Source organism: Aulostomus chinensis, chromosome 16 (assembly GCF_037954235.1).
Source record: "Aulostomus chinensis isolate RoL2024-O1b breed Wild chromosome 16, RoL_Achi_v1.0, whole genome shotgun sequence".
NCBI lineage: Eukaryota > Metazoa > Chordata > Actinopteri > Syngnathiformes > Aulostomidae > Aulostomus > Aulostomus chinensis.
The window spans coordinates 2939310-2958868 of record NC_141335.1 but is presented as its reverse complement, the minus strand read 5'-3'; the positions used below and the strand labels follow the sequence as shown (position 1 = coordinate 2958868).

General features: G+C 42.1%; 2 protein-coding genes across 6 annotated transcripts in view; one reads left to right on the top strand and one right to left on the bottom strand.

Moving 5' to 3' along the window:
* Positions 1-136: 136 nt before the first annotated feature.
* Positions 137-8772, bottom strand: LOC147247136 (high-affinity choline transporter 1-like). 2 transcript variants are annotated; one of them, XM_086180521.1, is made up of 10 exons: positions 8536-8772; positions 7483-7577; positions 6506-6721; positions 5012-5128; positions 3646-3801; positions 3362-3510; positions 2851-2994; positions 2087-2240; positions 1710-1927; positions 137-1553 (listed from the first exon to the last, which is right to left on the bottom strand). In XM_086180521.1, the coding sequence occupies exons 3-10, from the start codon at positions 6687-6689 to the stop codon at positions 996-998; spliced, it is 1680 nt and encodes a 559-aa protein (XP_086036647.1). In that variant the 5' UTR covers positions 6690-6721; positions 7483-7577; positions 8536-8772; the 3' UTR covers positions 137-995. The 2 variants fall into 2 exon arrangements, with proteins under 2 accessions (XP_086036647.1, XP_086036648.1); XM_086180522.1 differs by lacking the exons at positions 7483-7577; positions 8536-8772 and adding an exon at positions 5493-5587 and having other exon boundaries at positions 6506-6620.
* A 537-nt stretch (positions 8773-9309) lies between these two features.
* Positions 9310-19559, top strand: part of kif20ba (kinesin family member 20Ba) — a 42504-nt gene continuing 32254 nt past the window's right edge. For 2 of the 4 annotated variants that reach the window (XM_086180347.1, XM_086180345.1), the window contains exons 1-19: positions 9310-9477; positions 9955-10057; positions 10542-10631; positions 11128-11250; positions 11384-11522; positions 11970-12154; positions 12297-12351; positions 12610-12816; positions 12902-13013; positions 13810-13881; positions 14052-14198; positions 14650-14812; positions 15203-15352; positions 15433-15552; positions 16036-16175; positions 16482-16602; positions 17066-17255; positions 17559-17710; positions 18894-19370. In XM_086180347.1, coding sequence (XP_086036473.1) covers positions 9329-9477; positions 9955-10057; positions 10542-10631; positions 11128-11250; positions 11384-11522; positions 11970-12154; positions 12297-12351; positions 12610-12816; positions 12902-13013; positions 13810-13881; positions 14052-14198; positions 14650-14812; positions 15203-15352; positions 15433-15552; positions 16036-16175; positions 16482-16602; positions 17066-17255; positions 17559-17710; positions 18894-19370 — 2895 coding nt within the window. In that variant the 5' untranslated portion in view covers positions 9310-9328. Of the gene's footprint in view, positions 9478-9520; positions 9636-9954; positions 10058-10541; positions 10632-11127; positions 11251-11383; positions 11523-11969; positions 12155-12296; positions 12352-12609; positions 12817-12901; positions 13014-13809; positions 13882-14051; positions 14199-14649; positions 14813-15202; positions 15353-15432; positions 15553-16035; positions 16176-16481; positions 16603-17065; positions 17256-17558; positions 17711-18893; positions 19371-19559 lie in introns of those variants that run through there. The other 2 variants (XM_086180346.1, XM_086180348.1) reach the window with 2 other exon arrangements.

Here is a 19559-nt window from a genome sequence, read left to right as displayed (position 1 = left end):
ATTATTTATTCTAAATACTGAAAAAAATGAAAGAGGCATATACTTAGGAGCTGAAATCAACATCTTTATTCACCACTCGTAAAGGAAATGATAGTCTTTAAGTATGATACATTTTCATTCAGTACTTAAAGCCTTTCATATACTCATAAAAGAAAAATCCATTCACTAAAACAAAGAATGCTAAGCACTGGCATCCTCTCTGTCAGGAACATTCCCCCTCCTAGAATAACAGCGCCGGGGCCCCAGCGTTTGCAGCTTTTGCCCTCAGGACCTCACAGGTGTTGTACCTCACTGACTGAGCCTGAATTTTATTCGTACTCAAACTGAGGGTCGACGGTGGGATGTTCCCAGTCCCTGAACTGGTTGTGACGCTCTCATGCGTGTAGAAGAAAGACCATCAGCTGTGAAGAAGCTCCTGAACACGAACCTCAACACTTGCAAACAGAGGGATTTTGATTAAAACCAGTATCTTTCCAGAACACAGCCACTCATCAGATTATTCACAAGGCAAAGAGAGAGATCAGCGTTCAGGCGTTTAATTGGTTGACCGATCTGCACCAGTGGGGTTACCTTACAAAACATCATGATTGATTTTACTCAAACAAAACTGACGATATCATGGCAGCTCACAAGATAGGAACAATAAATAATCGCAAACATAGCAGGTATAATTCTTTAGGCTATAAATATAATTTTGTATTCAATTTGAAATGCTTCTAAAAAAAAACAGAAGAATGAAAAAAAAGACATTACCAATGATGAGTGATGTCTGCAGCAGGCGAGGAGTGGCAGTTCATTCACAACAAGTGGCAAACACTCATCAATCCCCAAAGCATGGCTGGTACTTATTTGGGTTACCATCCTCATTTATGTCTAAAACACAGATTATTGAGTTTTCTGTAAGCAATAAGGGTTTAAAAAAGTTCCTGATGCTGATGGTTGTGTGAGGGATCTGAGGGAGAGGCCTCAGACGGGCCTCTAAGGAAAATGCCCTATCAGTTGGAGTGAATCATTGGTTCTGACGCTTGTGTGTGACTGGAGTTTTCATTCAAAAATACAGTCTCAATGTTCTCTGCAGCACCACCTAGTGGTGTCAGTGCCTGTGCTGAGTCCTGAGCTTTCACTTTGAAAATGTCCCACCCCTCAGGAAGAAGTCCTTTGTTGAAGAGCACAAAAGTCAGATATGAGAATAACAGGACGGCGGCGATGGTAGACAGCATGGCGATGGTCTTGACTGGAGCGTACTGGACATAAACGCCATCCTCAAGAGTGCATCCAGGGAAGTGGAGGACTGGTGGAAGACCTAGAGATGGTACTCCACTCAGCACTCTCAACACAACTCCCACCAGCAAGCCCATGATAGCCCCATATCCATTACTGATGTTGCAGTAGACCACACAGAAGAGTTGAGGGAAGATTATGACGTAGGCCACTTCGGCGCCAAGGAACCAGAACAATATAACGCTGTTTTTCATGAAGGTGAGTGACGTGCCGACCAAGCCCACTACCACCACAGCAAGCCGGATGACCCACTGAATCTCTCGCTCTGATGCCTGAGAAGAAAACAGAGGTAGAAGAATACTCTATTACATTATCGATAACTTTTTCAAATTTCTTTTCTTGGTTTTTGATGATTAACATGATAGTAAAATCAAATTCAACCTGCTTTCTTTTATTGCAAATACAAAAAAAATCTTATTTTTTGTCACCTGAGGCCTGATGATGTTCTTGTATACGTTGGAGGAGAAAATAGAGGCTGCAGAAAGCAAAGCGGAGTCAGCCGATGACATCACAGCGGCGGCCACAGCTCCAATACCAATGACAGAGATGTAGGAGGGGGTGAGGTGCTGCAGGGCGATAGGAAGGACGAGCGCTGCTTCTCCTCGCTCATATGGAGATGGAGAACCGTAGGAAGTCAGGTTCCAGTCTGAGGCAGGGATGTGAGCCAGAGAGAGAGAGAGAGAGAGAGAGAGTGACAGAGAGAGACAGAGAGAGAGAGAGTCAGAAATAGTCTCAGAACCTGTTTTTGGACTGATCTTTCAAACCTGACCTGGTGGTACTGTTAAAAAAACAAACATGTAATTACCTGTAGATGCAGCAGTTGCTCCAATCAGTACAGGAGGAACTCCAAATGTAGGCATGATGAGGGCAGCAGCAAAGCACGTGCGCCGCGCTGTCGTTGAGGAAGTGGCTGACAAGATTCTCTGGTGGAGGCACTGATACCCCAAACTCCCCAGTCCCTTGGATGAGAATATGTGACATCCTCTTAGCATAGATCAGGTAAAATGTCATTTTGTTGTTGTTGTTTTAATCATTATTTCGATAAAAGAAAGCGCGGGGGAACAGCAGAGAGGAACAACAGAGGTTCAGCCAGGAAGAGTCGAACTGTATTCATTGAATCTCTATCAGATTAGTTGATAAAAACGATCTTTAGATGACTGGAAGACTCCTTCATCCTACAACATAACGTGAAGTTTCAAGAACAGCGACTTTACGCTTTCCTAAAATGAAAAGAATGCAGGCAAAAGAAAGGAGAGGAGCAACATAAACGAGCATGTTACTGGTGCAACGGTGTGTTGATGGTGAATGTCGTCGCTTTGGACAAAACCGTCTGCTAAATGAAATTGTAGAATTGTAGAATTGTAGAATGTACACGAACATTTACAGAAGACAGGCAAGAATTTCTACCTTGAAGCGTACAGTGTTACAGTTAACAGTCTCTGCTACAAACTGACTGATCCTGTAAATGCAAAGGAAAAAAGTTCCACCGTTCGAATACTTTTGTGCTCCAATGGCGAGGACGTCTATAGGGAACGGACAGAACTGCATTTAGGTGCGTCTTCAATATACCAAGAATAGAAGATGATCAGCCATTTTCCAGATGTTCTTCAGCTCCAGAGCACCAATCCAGGGACCATGTAAGGTGTTGTTCCTCAGCGTCGTGCTGATGTCCAGCGTGTGAGGGTTAATCATGACAAAGGGAAGACAAATCCACTGTCGAGACACAAAATACACCTTAAGTCACATAACTATGCTTTATGTCTTCATTCGATATGTAGTACAATCATAGTTGTTGCTTTCTTTTTTAATGCTGCTGCCCCCTGATACATAGAAATCACTGGAATTTCACACATACGTGTTTAGGTATTTTAAGATGTTCTGTACGGCGTGAGTCATACGTGAGGGAAGACAAAACTATACAACAGGAAGCTGAGGTTTTTTGTTTGTTTTTTTTGCGATTATGCCTCTCAGGTTGTTGTGGTACAAGTGACCTCCAAATTCAAACAAAACAAAAAAAACAGCCCCACTAGTCAATAACGCACTTTCTTGACAATAAAAGAGAAAAGCACATCAAATTCACCAAGCTGAAGAATATAAGGACCAGCTGTATGACATCTGTGTAGGCTACAGAGTAGAGCCCCCCCAGCAGGGTGTAGGTGATGGCGACAGCAGCAGAGATCCAGATACAAACAGTGTAGGGGAGGTCCAGGACCGCACTCATGGTTGCACCTGTCAAACACATTTAGTCTGTGGCATTTAACATAAACAGTCATTGGGATATGAAACATGACATGAACTGTGGGAAGTCGCATCCACAAAGTACTCACTGAAGATGTGTCAGTGCTTTGGTTTCAACTTACTCACCAAGACCAATGAGGGTAGCAGGCACCCAGACCACATCAAGAAAAAGTGAAACCAGGCACAAAAAACCCGTTAGTACTTTTCCATACTTGACGTGGAAAGGGTCCATCATCGTCACGTATTTTCGGTCTCTCATCGGCTTAACGAACACGAAGCCAGCTGGAAGGGGGAAAAAAAAGAAAGAGCAAATTAGAATTAAAAACTACATCAAGAAGGATGAACATTTTATTAGGTTTAAATATCAGGGCGTGAATTCATGAACACGCTGAGAACTTTCAGGGAGCTCTGAACGCAGCCCAAAGATGTCTGGCAAGGAGTTCGTATTTGGGGACATTTTCAGCTCTAGTAGGAGCAGAAGTGTTTTGTGAATACGTTTTGTCTTTACTAAAATGTACCCTGAAGGGCAAATTCATCAAAAATGTTGAGATTTTAAGTATAGCCCTGTGAAAAATGGTGTTTTCCCTTTCTAATATTCACAAATGTATAGAAACAGCCACCGGAGCCTCTCTGCAAGCATTCAACAGTCCAAACAGCCTATAAGGCACTTCTACGGGTTTTTAAATCTTTTTCAGTGTTGTCACATTTCACAACACCCTGTTTTTTCTAGTTTGTCAAAATGGTGTAAAAAGTGCAAAGTGCAAGATAAATGTGGACATTCACATTCAAACAAAAACGGTCCATTTGTTTCAAAGCTGTATTGAAATATCCAACACAGGAATGGAGGCGGATGTGCAACTAGATTAAACAACATAGTCTGAGCAGGGTTGTAGTTCTCGGTGTGATACTGCAGCGATGATGGCAGAGGACCTAAGAGTTTGGGGGGGGGCAGGTGACAGGAGTCACAATGCCCAGTGTCCTGAACTGTCAGAACAGAGACGAAGGAGGCTCCAGTGAGCTCTATGCCCCCAACTTTGCTGCAGTAGTGCGAGGTGGTGATGCAACATGTCAGCACACTCTCACAACACCCTCATCTCTTTGGGCAGTTCATTAACCTCAAGTTCACCGCAGCAAATGGACTTGAATGATACTCTCCCTCGCTGGTGGAACTCTCTCCGTAGAACCACCTCCTCTGTTTATTGCTTATCGGGGGAAACGCTACATCATATAATCTTTCTTTTTTCACATTCAAAACTGTAGACGTGCAATAGTTTTGTTTTTTTTTACAAAATATTACAAAAAAGAATTTCAGGAAATTATTGGAAAATGTTAGAAATGCAAAGAGGGGAGCTTGATGACTAAATCTGGACTAAAAGTTGCACAGATGATTTGTATTTATTTTGGCAGTCACATTGTTACCAAGAGTTTTTGTCTCAAAGGCTGTTAGTTTTGCGACACATGCTCCTATAACAAGCTGCTTTTTAACTCGTACCAGTAAGAAACGACAAGCTGTAGGCCAATAACATCATGATTGTCCAGCTTAGTCCCATAGAGGGCGTGTACACCATCTCAGCTGTGCCAACAAGGAAGCCTCCTCCGACCCACGTACCTACAGGATGGATTAACAAACAGACATGGACGGTTAGATTTCGGATTCACCAGCACTGTGCTCGGCAATGCATCAGTCTTGAGGAGCACCTCTATGGACCGTACCAATGGCCCACCGGGGGAAAATACTGCAGCGACTGTTTTACTTTTAGCCTGTTTTATGGGTTAATATTCCTCATATTTGTGAAGGATTATAGTTGGTTCCTCCTAAGTGAAAAATGCATCCCTCCACACCTCCATCTTTGTGAGCGGTCATGGTGCAGATGTTTCTTTAACATGAACAAGCCCACAAACAAGTGGGAAACTTTTATGTGCTCCGTCCTTTTTATGCCTCATGTCTCCAAAAAAAAAAAAATGGAGCAAACCTGATTTCTGCAGAGAGACGTTTCACCTGTCCCCTCAACTTTGTTGCTGTTTCTGGATTCTTTACTCTTCTACTGCTCAGTACTGCGGCCAAATCCTACGCAACAAACAATCAATGGTACTATCAGACAGCTCACGTAGAAGCGAACGGCGTACAGAGGTTGTACCATGTATATGCTGCCCTCAAAACACACACGCCATTCTTGTTAATCTGTTTTACTGGAAAGTTGAATGTTCATTTGTACCGTATTCAGGTACATGCAGGACACTCTTAGTGTAGGTTCACTCCAAAGCTCAGTAGCCAATAAGAATGTAGTTCTGAAGAAAAAAAAAACACCACCCAGGCCAGATGTTTGTGCCATAATTGCAAACAAAGAGTAAAAAGTCAGCTGGGAGCACAACCACAGAGCCCCGAGGGAGGACAAAGTCTGGTGAACACAGACATGTGTTGAATTTTCTCGATGAAGTTGTCAACTTTGGCTCTGGTCAAGATGTCTTCGATTTTATCGGTACAGATCTGATTAACTGATTTCATGTGATTTTCATATCTGAAGGAATCCGTGTCATCCTTTACTAGTTTAGTCCAAGCAAAAATAATAACTATGGGCAGATTTGATCTTTATTCTGCTTGAGCTTCGTTTTGTAATGGATTTGTGTATATTCTCAGTCGTCCAGGTCGCCGTAATTCTCAAAAATAATCAATTTAGGCAACTGGACTCAGCTCTTGTAAGTGCAGACGTTTCGCCTCTCATCCAAGAAGCTTCTTCAGTTCTTCAATTCTTCAGTTCGCCTCTCATCCAAGAAGCTTCTTCAGTTCTTCAATTCTTCAGTTCGCCTCTCATCCAAGAAGCTTCTTCACAACTGAAGAACTGCAGGATGGATGAGAGGCGAAACGTCTTCATTTTCAAGAGGTGAGTCCAGTTGCCAAAAACGGATTCTTTTTTGAGAATTCGTTTTGTAATGATATAACAGACCTTGCTAATCACAGAAAGCCAGTCACAGAGTTTCCCCTCACCTATGGTGGTGAAGATTCCCACCACTGAGCCGATGCCCCGGTTCCCCAGCAGGGCCATCTCCACCTCAGTGGCTGCACTTTTCATCTTTTGCTTTTTGGACTTGACCGAAGCCCAGATGCCGGTTCCGAGGACCAGTAGGTAAAACAGCACCATCACTATCACTCCTGGGATGTTGATGGCCATTATGGACTGGCTCCCCACTGACCTTTGCCAGACTGACAGAGTGAGTGAGTGGTTAAGCACCCAAGAGGAGAAGCAAGATAACGTAACTCCCCCTCTAAATGACACCCTTCTGTGAAATAGCTTCAGTTGTGCATGAATATCAATTTATCAATAACTTGTACATTTGAGAAATAGTTGATAATTAACCTCAGGAAGCCCTTCCTGGAGTAACTTGGGATTTTTAGTCAACATTGAATAACTTTGTTTTACAATAAATAACTGTGGCTTGGACTTGAGCTCAAGCCAACAAAGTCAGACGATTCACGAGAGGCCAGTAAAGAATGACACCGTTGTGAGAGGCAACTGGGACAAAATACTCAAGGACAAGAGCCGGGAAGCTAACAAAGCTGAACATTTGCTGATGTCTACAAGATGTTGTTGCTAAGCATGGCCGACTTTTTCAGGCAGGGTGAGGAGGGTTACCTCTGGACATACCAAGATTCTAAGCATGATCTATTTGAATCAGAATACACAGAGGAGGAACAACAGGTTTTGGAAGCTGGGCAGTAAAAGCGGAGATATGCTAATCTGCCAAGCCGCTGTGGTAAAGCAACTACTGTAGGTCTCAGCTCCTAAATGCATACACAGGGGACATTAATGTATCTTCTCATCTGACTCTGGGCAAGATGGACAATGAGCATGTTTTCCAAGAAGGGGTTGAGTTCCTTGAATGTACATGAATTGAGCTGTAGTTGGTGCTGCAACCTGACTAAATCAACAATTAAACAGAATTGTCCACCTCTTAGATACTTACAATATGAATCATAGTGATGAGGATGTCCATGAAGGATGGACCAAGACTAAGATCCAACCCACCATCATCCAGATGGATTCCAGATTCAGTGAACCCTAACAGGGAGCAAGAGAGGGGCTGTTAATGAGTGTCTATAGTGCAAGACACTCTTAGTGTAGAGATATTTAATACATGTAAATCATACACATACATGAGAAACCGCATTGGCGGGTGTGAAGGGTCCAGATACACACAGCAAAGGACAAAGCCAGGATCCCTCTCATGGGTGACCCTCCCACTCAGGTTCAGCCACAACCAGTCAGTGTGGATATTAGCACCACACTGTGCTGCGGTAACCCTGTTCATCCTTTTTTTTTTTTCCTCCTCTCTGTTGTTGTTACTTTTTCTTTGTTTGTTTGTTTGTTTTTTGTTTATTTTTCTGCTATTGCTGTTGTTGTTTTTGTCTCCCCCCCCCCCCCCCCCCCCCCGGTCTTCCCTATCCTGTCCCTGTTCTCTCTTCCTATCCACTCCTGACTCCTGAGCCTCAGTCCGGTCGCTTTATCAATGAACCAACACCATTCCTAATAAAATTAAACATAAATAGCAATAGGAGTTTATCAGATTTCTCCTATGCAGAGTAAAACTGCTTCAGTACAACAAGGCACCAGGAACATGGATGCTGCTTGCCCCAGCTGCTGAACAGGACAGGTAATAATTAAAAAAAAGATTAAAGGAGCTCAAGTGAGGGCAGCATGGTGGTGCAGTGTTAGCAATGTTGCCTCACAGTTACCCCCACAATTCTTAACAGGATGATTGGTAGAAGCTGGATGGATTGATGGAGTGCAAGTGAGCAGCAAGCAATGCTATATAGCCAAAAGGTTTATGTGTGTGTGTGTATATATCTATATGTATATATCTATATCTATCTATATATATATCTATATCTATATCTATATATATCTATATATCTATCTATCTATCTATCTATCTATATCTATATCTATATCTATATCTATATCTATATATATATATATATGTATGGGCTGCACGAGGTGGTTAGCACTGTGGCCTCACAGCAAGAAGGTTCCGGGTTCGAGTGCGGGATCTTTCTGTGCGAGTCTCCATGTTCTCCCCGATCCTGCGTGGGTTCTCTCCGGTACTCCGGCTTCCTGCCACCGTCCAAAGACATCAATTTGGGGACTAGGCTGATTGGATTCTCTAAATTGACCTTAGGTATGAATGTGAGTGTGAATGGTTGTTCGTCTCTGTATGTTGGCCCTGCGATAGACTGGCGACCTGTACAGGGTGAGCCCAGCCTCTTCCCCGTAGATGCTGGGATAGGCTCCACCCCCCACCCTTACTATAAGGAATAAGTGGAAGACGACGATGGATATATATATACACACACACACACACATATATATATAAACACTTTTTTAATGTCACAGAATTTCACTATTGTGGTCAGCTGTGTCCTCATCTGATCTCCACCACACCCCTGGTACTGCAGGGTCCCAGCCAATATTAACTCCTGGAATGCTGAATGCCATGATGGACCAGTCGACTGGCTTGCCAACAGGCTGATGCCTGATTAACTGGTTGAGTGCCCTGAAAAGAAAAAAAAAAACCAATATAATAACATTCCTAAGGAGAAAGACAACCTCTACACACACACACACACACACACACACACACACACACACACACACACACACACACACACATAAACCCCAGTTAACAAATTTATTCTATTCTCATCAAACCATAAACTCCTGCAAGTAAAACTATCTTAATTGAGGCGAACGCTTATAAGTTTCTGATTTCCAAAGCACAAGGTGTCTCCCTGAATGCAGCACAGTAGTGACGCATGAGCACTGGCTCCTCGATTGTGATTGGTCGGTTTCAAACTCAGACCGCGGCTGTGTTGTTGTCTATCAGCTTTAGCTTGACGTCCGTTCATACACGAAAAGGATATTTTCCTGTCTCAGTGCCTAATGTCCCGGATATAATCGCCAGGTTAGTATATTTGGGTGTTGATACCTCAGTAGGAGTTTTGAGAGGCATTTCCGGAAAAGTACGCCGTATGTTCAAATAATATGACTTTAGAATCACGAACTGGCAGGTGGAGTTTCTGGTCAGGTGAATCAGTACAGCTAAGCTAACAAGCTAGCAAGGTTGGCTATATGGTTGTTTTTTTTCTCGTGAATGTGACTCGATAAGCGTTATCAAAATTAGCCTTTCGACAGCGCTAAATAACAAAGCAATTTAAATCTACGCTCACTTTGATGAGTTAGGTTGAATCAAAAGGACTTCGTTAACTTGGCAAAGACATAAGACAGCTTTTTGTTGTTGTTGTTTTTTGTTTTTACCAACCTCACGCACCCAGTTAGTAATTAACTTACCTTTCAACCTGGGTTAAGTTTGTCCGAGACCATTTTCTGACCTTTAGTCCTTTTTTTTTAAACCCTTGTTTACACTTTTTACTATTTGCAGGATGATGGAATCATGCCAGAGCAACAAGGCTGACAGAGGTGACGTAGAGGTGGATGATTTGAACACACAATCCCCAGAATTCAGCATCCTGCCAGATTTACAGGTAATGAAAGGTTGAAATGTGAACAGGAAAATATTTCAAGTTAACAATCAAGAGGCATTTACTCACGTTTCATAATGCGAACTCAGACCACATTCACATCGCTGGGTTTGTGTTTTAGGTTTTCAGATAAATTTAAGTTTTTCTTAACCAGCAAGAGATATAGTACAATTTTTTTAAATGACACAGATCTGCTAAATTTAAAATGACTGTTGGCTATTGATGCTGTGATGCAATTTTGAAATTACCTTTTTTACTGTCAAATGTAAATGAGATCATCAACTTAATGACAAAGCAATGTGACAGGAGTGTCATCACACTCTTTGTTCTTCTAGAGACACATCCCGATCTCGCAAGCTCAAGAGCGAAGCCCAGCAACGTTCAACTTTTGAGCTTGTGAGATGTCATGAGGCTAACTGTATCTAGCGATCTCCAAACTAACGTTTCCCCCTCGCTGGTTTCCCTTACACACTGATGTGCTGTGCAGCAGTCCAGCATCGAGGAGAGAGAACACCTGCAAGTCTACCTTCGAGTGCGACCCTTCACCTCAGCAGAGACTGAAAATGGCGAGTCTCAGGTAAAAAAACAACAACAACAAAAAAACATAGTTGTTTACTGAATAAATAAAGCTTGCGTTAGCCAAGGATGTCAGCATGACGTGGCAGTGTCTCAGTACTCATGGTTAAAATGTTAACATGCTCAAGTAATGCAAAGGCCTTTAAAGTTAAGAGGATGATGTAAACACTTGTAGGTAATTGTGCAATACTTTCCATGTGGAAGGTTAAAACTGCTGTGGCAAATAAATAAATGAAGTAATAAATAGACGTAGAATTGAAGGCCCTAATTGAATAAATATGCTGGTTCATGTAAATGCAGTGTAAAATGTAAATGAATGTACATAAAATACATATGCACATTAATATAAACCTAAACTCCTGGCGTTGCAATTCCAAGTTTCTTCTAGATCTCCTAAGACATCATCGACATAGGATGATGCTGCCACAATCACAAAAACTGCATAAACCTTTTTATTTTGTCTTAACTGGCTTGCCGTATTTCTCTTATTTTCACAGGAGTGCGTTGCCATCGAGCTCCCTGACACAGTTTTGCTGAAGCCCCCCAGTTTGCCCCTCTCAGCCAGACTCAGTGTTGAGAAATCACTTCCACAGACAGGACAGCGCTTCCAGTTCTCTCAGGTTGGTGTCTGTCATTAAGACGTGAACCCAAAAAAGATGTGCAGGTGATCTGATATTAAATGTGTAGAGTTTGTCACGTAATATTGGGGCTTTTTTTTTTCTTTGTCCATGTGTTTTCTTTTTTCTCTCATAGGTGTATGGTCCAGACGCGTCACAGAGAGAGCTGTTCGAAGGCACAGTCAAGGATTTGGTGAAAGATGTTCTTGAAGGAGGAAACTCCCTGGTTTTCACTTATGGAGTCACCAATGCTGGGAAAACCTTCACATTCTTAGGTCTGTACAGTCTACCAGTACACTTCGATATTTGTTTTGATATCTGTTTTTGCTATGGCAGTAAGGAATTTTTGGCCTGCCCAATGCTACCAGTGGAACCACTGTAGTAACAATGCAGGGATCTCCGTTGACAGGTTGTGTACTATCAGCTTAAATGGGGACATGTTTTATGGTTTCACTTCAGCCCAGTTACGTAGCACCTTTTGGCTTTGATTAACATCAGTAGATATTGATTAATCATCCTCAGGCAGCTGATGCAATTATTGTGGATTCCAAAATGATTTCTCTCTGGAGATCTCAATGTACACAAACAGCCGAAGCTGAAAACAATTGGTGTGCTAGCTTCTTACTTCCACTGTTCTGTTACACCCTCTAACCCATGAGGGCTTGTCAAGGTCAGAGGTGGGATGTCATGATGATGGCGGTCCTGTACTCTGCTCACTCCAGGTCCAGATGCTGATGCTGGTATTCTGCCCAGGTCTCTGCAAATCATCTTCAACAGTATTGATGAGCAGGTTTTCACTGGGACAAGCATCAAACCTCAACGCTGCAGAGAGTTCACAAAACTCACCAGGGAGCAGCAGGCTGAGGAGGCTGCGTTCAAGAGAAACCTCCTCCGGCAGTATAGAGAGGTAACCTATCTGCTCAAGGCTGGAACCTGAGACCAGCACTGCATAATACTGATCCATTTGAATTGGAGTACTAGCAGACAGGGTTCCCATGCATCCGAAACAGCTCATGATCTATTATATTGTTTTCATATTTGCTTTCTAGGGTGAGAAGAGCAATGCCAGCCTGTTGAACTCCACCTGTAAGACACCCCTTGAAGGTCAAATCAGATTTTTACATTTGTATCTGATTCTCATTATATTCTTAATAATTGCATTCCTTGTAATTGTCTTTTGCTGGCAAGTCTGACTAATCAGTCACCTGTGCAGAGGACTTCTTTTCAATTCCACTGTCAGTATGTCATTTTAAGATTCCCATTGGTTAAAGCAGTTTTTCTCTTCATAGATATGAAAAACAAACTTTCTATTGTCCACTGTGTGTTTGGCTACAGGATACTAATGTTGAACATTTGTCTCAGGCTCCCCCATGCTCAGGAGGACTGTTGTAGCTGAAGGCAGGGACAGCCTTGAGGTGGAGGCAGGCACCAAGTTCTCTGTTTGGGTTTCCTTCTGTGAAATCTACAACGAGAGCATCCATGACCTCCTGGAGGTGGTGCCCAACGGGGCCCTGAGGAGGACAGCTCTGCGCCTGTCGCAGGACATCAAGGGCAACGCCTTTGTCAAAGGTTCAAAGGGTTGGGGTCTCAGTGAAGGGAGAACTGCTCCAGTCAATGGAGCCTGAATATCCTGTCTTTATGTGTTTGGATCCAGATCTGCGTTGGGTTCAGGTAAACAGCGCTGAAGAGGCCTATAAGGTAATGAAGCTGGGCAAGAGGAACCAGAGCTTCTCCTCCACCAGGCTCAATCAGCTGTCCAGCAGGAGGTGAGGACAACGACACAGATTTCCAGCTGGACTTTTTTTCCCCAATTGCAGCTACAATTTGTGTACAAAAGTCAAATGAATAAAAATCGGATCCCTTGATAGCAGCAGTCAAATTGAGATGAACAAGTGTGATCATATTGAGAGTATTGTGATACAGACACATGCAAAAATCATGCCATCATTTAGATGTGGTTTTTAATTAGAATTTTAATAATGAGAACAATTCAGTAATTATAAGAATTACATTTTATCTGCTGGGGCTTTGATTAAAATGTTTTCTGTAATATTTTTGAATATTTACAGTGCAGAGCCTGTCAGCCAGCTACTTGGAGAGTGGACAAAAGTACTGTATATAGAATAATCCTAACTGAGGCTGAAGTTTGAAATAATCATGTTATTGAGTTGAAGTCATTTCATCCAGTTCTACCTTCATGCCCGATTATCAGTATGATTTGCTATTGAGAGTGATCTTATTCTTTCTATCTATCCTGTTGTTCTTAGAAACAATCCCCTGAACTAAAAGGGTGATACCCATACATAGTAGATAAGGAAAGGCTGCATCGTTCTCCCAAACACTCATTTTACTTGGAGGCACTTGGTTGTCTGCACGAAGCCTTCATGCACATTCTCTAATGATGAAATTTACATTATGCAAATGTGGGAAAAGTCATTCTAGTACAAGTCTCAGAAGCAATACTTTCCTCTTTTCCACAGCAGTGTCTCTCTTCTCTCTCCCTTTATCTCTTCCTATAATCTAAGTATTATCTTGCTGAAATGTTTGCTTTCTTCCTTGCAGTCACAGTATATTCTCCATCCGCATTTTGAAAATCGAAGATGTTGGAACTCCTCGAGTCAAGACAATCAGCGAGTAGGTGAAAATTTGATGAAATGTAGCTGAGTGTATCTGTGTAGACAGGGCATATTTGAAAATCTGGGCATGTGTTTTACTGCAAATTTCACAGAAGTAGTGAAACAAATTTAGTGTCGTAGGCTGTAAACTCTTCTCCTGCATATGTTTATATGTGTGTTTGTCTCAAGGCTGTGTCTGTGTGACCTCGCTGGTTCGGAACGATGTGCAAAGACCCAGAATAAAGGAGAACGCCTTAAAGAAGCTGGAAACATAAACACCTCAATGCTCATCCTGGGAAAATGCATCAACGCGTTACGGCACAATCAGCAAGCCAAGTGAGAGCAAACTTTTCTTCTGAATCATTTCAGGAATGATGACGCAAAAGTCTTCATGTTGCACAACAGGGTCAACCAAATCTTTAAAAAAAAAAGTCTCCTCTAAAAAAGACAGGAGTGTTTCTTAAAGAATCCTACTGTGTTAGAGTGTATTTGCAGTTAATAGGCGTTTTGATGAGCGAGAACATCTTGGTACACATACACATAAGCGCCATACACTGTTTGCAAACTGCAGCTGTGTTTTGTGGCTTTATCCATCTGTGTTGTCGTCTTTAACGGAAACACAAACAACAAACAAACATGTTCAACGCAGGACGCAGTGAAGCATGTTTCAACCTACCTGTTCTTACCAGATTACAGAGCACTCCTGCTGCTTAGGACTCCATCTCTGAAGTTTCCTCTCAAGTGTCGTATCAGGTCATCTAAGTATTTATGTGTCTGCTCCTCCCAGGCTGCTTCAGCATGTTCCCTTCAGGGAAAGCAAGCTGACTCACTACCTGCAGGGTTTTTTCTGTGGTCGAGGTAAAGCCTGTATGATCGTCAACATCAACCAGTGTGCATCCATGTACGATGAGACTCTCAATGTCCTCAAGTTCTCTGCTGTGGCTCAGAAGGTGAGGAATCTGTCACATATCAAGTGATACTGTTTTTGTGTGTTGTCAGGGTTTGTACAAAGTCTTGAGAATATGCTTCAGTTTATATATACTTGCTGAAAAATGCTCAGTTTTTCACATAATCTGGCATTTAATGTAAGTCTACATAGTCACTCGACCAAGAAACTGTTTATATTTTAAATGAAACAGTTCACCCAGCATCAGAAGCAGGAAAAAATAGGTAATCATGATGAAGAGACACAAAATATACACTGATCATTGTACATACTGGGAACTTATTTTCTAAAAGTTAAAGTAACAATGTAGACACATTGGGAAATGCTTTGAGAATCTAAAAATGTTTGGCTGATGTACCTTGAAAGAACATGTGTCCTGCCTGTGTTTGTCCAGGTGGTGGTTCTGTCCTCCAGGCCTCTTCCCATCATGCCACAGAGATCTGGCAGTGAGGTTTCCTTCACTAGCAATGCTGAGAGGAAAATGCTTTGTAGTGGCAGGAGAAGCTCCCTGATTGGCTGGGAGAGTAGCTTGGAGGATGTACAGGTGAGTAGTGTTGGGCGATATTACAATTATGGACCATGAAAGAAACAGCTGCTACAAATAAACAATTCCTTTTTATCCAGGAAAATGAGGATGACGATGAGGACAAGAGCCTGATGCAGGACACTGTCACTCAGGTGGTCACTAAAGAGAGTTCAGATGAAAATGACAACAAGATTCTCATCAGTAAAAGGACACACCAGGTTTGTCATTTTTAGAGCTTTTAACAAACATATTCATTAAATAAATAATGTGTCATTAAAAGACATTTGTAGGATTTAAAACAAGCAGAGAAAGAGAGAGAGAGAGCACTGGTGAAAGTTGTAATAAACAAATGGAAGCTATGATTTGGACGTATTAGGAATAAAGTAGATTGTACCTTAGAGTAATTATATGCTCTCAAAGATCAGGGTTGGCCCTGTTTGTCTAACTCCAACATGGGTCACCCTTCTTTTAATGGCTGCTACATTTGTTGAACAAAAATCAAATTTCAGATGGGGGGGGTAAGCATCATTTTTCATGCTTTTGTTGCATTACAAAAACATGTAATCCCTAGTGACACTTTTGTTTATCAAATTGTTATTTGATCTATTTATGTAAAACAAGTTGTCATATTTTTTACATGATGCCTCCCGCTGAAATTTATTGCAACTCTTTTGTATTATTTGTTGTGTGCTGTTGCACAGAGGCAGGTGGCGCTGTTGAGGCAACTGGAAGTTCAACTGAAGAAGGAGCAAGCGGAGAGCCTCCTCATGGAGGAGCGAGTCAGAGAGGAAATCAGCAGAGAATTCTCAGAGCTCTTCTCTGAAATGCAGAATGACTTTAAGTGAGAAAATTTATACTTCTATACATTTACATCCATGAAGTTGTTTCCTAGTAGCATTCTTTGCTGGACATCAACTTCTCTAGCATCTAAACACCACATCCCTCACAGCCTTCAAAGGTTTCCGAAAAATGAGTATCCCATTAACTTCTGGGAAAAGTCGTGTCATTCTCTGTATTCTTTTCTGTATTCATATCTGTACGCAGATATTTCAGAGGATGTATGAAAATGAAAAATCAGCCAAAAGTCATGGAAATACATTTGGTGTGTTTTAAGTCCTTTTGATTAAGCTGTGTGTGTTTGTCTCAGTGACCGCCTGGTGAGAGAGAGAGAGATCCTGGAGGAGCGAGCAGAAAGACGACTTGAGATATTCAAGAACCTCATTGATAAAATGGCCGCCATTGTACCCAGTCAAGATGCACAAGCCATGGTAACCTCATATCATCAGTCTGGCTTTTTACCAAGTCATTCATGTTGGCCAGTTAGACGAGACTCTGGGAAAATGTCCATCTGGTCCTGTAGTTCTCGTCGCACTGAGCTGAGATTTTTTTTTTTAATTAATTTTTTTGACGCGATGCTGCTAACAACGGCCGAGCAGTCGATGCTGGAACAGACAGAAGTTTAAATTGAATCATTGCACCACCAGCATCTTAATAGCTTGACGCTTAGTCAGTCGATTGCATCCAGCAATCTCTGTTGTTTAGTTTGATTTGATTGTGACCTGCTTCCACCTGCTGCCTGCCACTGGAAAAAAACATGCTCAAGCAGGTGAAGTGTCTTTGTTCAGGATACTCTGATAGGTGTGAGGCACTGAACCTGGATGTTCCCATTACAGAGATGTGACTCACTATTTCTGCTTCTCTAATTTCTCTCATGTTTTTTTTCGTCTGTAGGATAAATCTCTGGACTCCTGCTCATCTGAATTAGCAGGGCTACACAAATCTGATGAAGCTGCTACTAAATGTCCGGGTTCAGGCAGAGCTGCAACTCAAGGCGACACATGCAGTGATGTAAATGAAATCAGGAGGAAAATGTTGGAGCTGACTGATTATTATCAAGAGCAACTGGTTTGCAAAGCCACAGGTAAAATAACTGAACTGCTTGTCATATATGACCACAAATGTACCCATCAAAGGATCAGAAATATTCCATCTTGCTTTTGGTCTTTTCAGTTAGACTGTTACCATATTGATGTATTAAAATATACAAGTACTAAAAACATGCCACATCAAGGACAGTGAAATTAAAGGAGGTTCTGGGCTTATTACCAAGGATCACCTGGATGACGTTAAATGAACGGAAGTACAGATGTCAGTCATTGAAAAAAGTGAATTGTGAATTTGAGCTCTGGCTAAGTATTTCTGAATTTTCTGCATTATATTCAAGTTGAAGCCAACAAAGTAGAGGAGGAGAGAAGGAGGCTACTTGCTCAACTCCAGGAAAAATCCTCTCTTTTGGCACGGCTGGAGAAACAAGTGGCAGACCTGCAGATGGCAGCAGAACTGAGCTCACGGGAGAGCTCTCATGAGCAGCTGCAGGTAATAAGCCCAGGAACATGGCACACAATCTGGAGGAATACACAGAAGAAGCCAAGTCATCTGGTATATTTTTATCTCCTATCAGGAGCAGCTGCCAGTGCAGGGCAATTTATGTTTCATTATCATGATCTTCCTTTTTACAGTGTTTGTAGCTTTATAGTTTACTCCGTCTTGAGGCATAATTCCCCTCATCAGGCTCATGCAGCTCCGTTGATTGGTGCTTTTTAGAGACCTGGTACAGCCACAGACATCTAATATCCACCAGGACAGCAGAACTATTCATTTCTCACTTCTTACTCTGGCTGCTGTGCGCAGTGTAGGGGCCGGGTCTTCACGAAACCAACAACAGAGCAGAATTGGAAATGCTCAACGATGTTGCCGGTGAAATTAAATTACTTTGCATAAATGGGATCAGTAACATAAGCCTAATTAGTTAATTTAATAAAAGAGCGAGGTCTAGACCTGTTCTATAGCAAAAGTGACCTTATTTGACTTCTGTTGTGATGTGGCACTACATATGAAATAAGATTAAATACAATTAACCAGATTTTCTGGAGGGCGTAGGGTCTCGTTAGGTGGGGTTGGGAAGGGGAAAGACTGCATGTGATCTCTAACCTCTAGGCTGATACTGCCTGACTTCCTCTTTGTAGGGCGTACTCAGCTTGTTACTGTAACATCTATTTCAGAAAGGGACAATAATCACGCGTAGGTCTGTGTCGTCATTGAAAATCATACCATAATCCATATTTCAATCCTGTATGGATTTCATTAATCTTTAAAAAGGTCTAACAGTTTACCAGTGCCAGACAACGTTTGACACCTCATGTTGCAAAGACTTGTTTTGAATGCTAGGAAAAGAAGGACACACCTGTTTAGGTGTGTAGCAATAAGTTAAATATCTTGTTACTATCTCAGATAATGACCACAGATTATTGTTGATGAAATGCCATGTTTATCTTAAGCAGACTACATCCTCATAGGAGCACTGGTTAGTACTTGATGAAGGCTCAAGACTGATGTCCTTCAAGAAATTAATGTCAATACTGTAGGGTAAACTGTCATATATCTCATTTGCAAGGTAAAACATCAACCCCCCCCCCCCCCCCCCCCCTTTGAAACCTTTTCTTACTCATGATCTATATTTATGCTTGTTAAATGTTGTAATATTACTGCTACATTGCAGGAGGTGTTGGCCACTTTTGAGAAGGAGAAAAGAGCCAAAGAAGACGCCCTGGCTGCCTTAGAACAGCAGACTGAGCTCAACAAGAGGATGCTGGCATCATTAGAGGAGGAGAGGAAAACACGGAAGGAGAGTGTAAATGCAGTCAGAGATCTGAAGCAAAGCAAAGAGGAGATGATGGCATGCCTGGAAGAAGAGAGGAAGGGCAGAGGTGAAGCCGTGTCAGCCCTTGAAGCTGAGAGGAGAGCCAAAGAAGATGCTATTACAGCCCTGAGAGAAGAACAACAAAGCAAGGAGGAGGCACTTGCTGCTCTTGGTGAGGAGAAGAGCAACAAAGAGGAGGCTCAGTCTGCTCTGGCGAGGGAGAGGGAAGAGATCTGCAGGCTGATTGACGGGAGCAAGAAAAAGCAACAGGAGGATGAAACACTTCGAGAGGAGGTCAGAGAGCTGGCTGCCAAATTGAAAGCCTCAGAATGCCAGGTGGGTCACAATATGCTTGTTTACCTTGCAGAGGAGCCAAGCTCTCTTTAAAATGATTAGACGTTACTCTTCCAATGATGTATCACATTCTGATTCTTGAGGTTTTAGCAAAAAAATGTGTCTTGCACAAAATCTACACTGTTACATCTAACCCACTGTAGTTTAGAAAATAAATAAAGCAATGATTCC

Excerpts from the sequence above, each read along its gene's own strand:
- LOC147247136 (XM_086180521.1), bottom strand. The coding sequence starts at position 6,689 with ATGGCCATCAACATCCCAGGAGTGATAGTGATGGTGCTGTTTTACCTA. Across the intron at positions 3,511-3,645 it reads TGCTACCCTCATTGGTCTTG|GTGCAACCATGAGTGCGGTC; the intron begins GTGAGTAAGTTG and ends TGTGTTTGACAG. Across the intron at positions 1,554-1,709 it reads AGAACATCATCAGGCCTCAG|GCATCAGAGCGAGAGATTCA; the intron begins GTGACAAAAAAT and ends TTTTCTTCTCAG.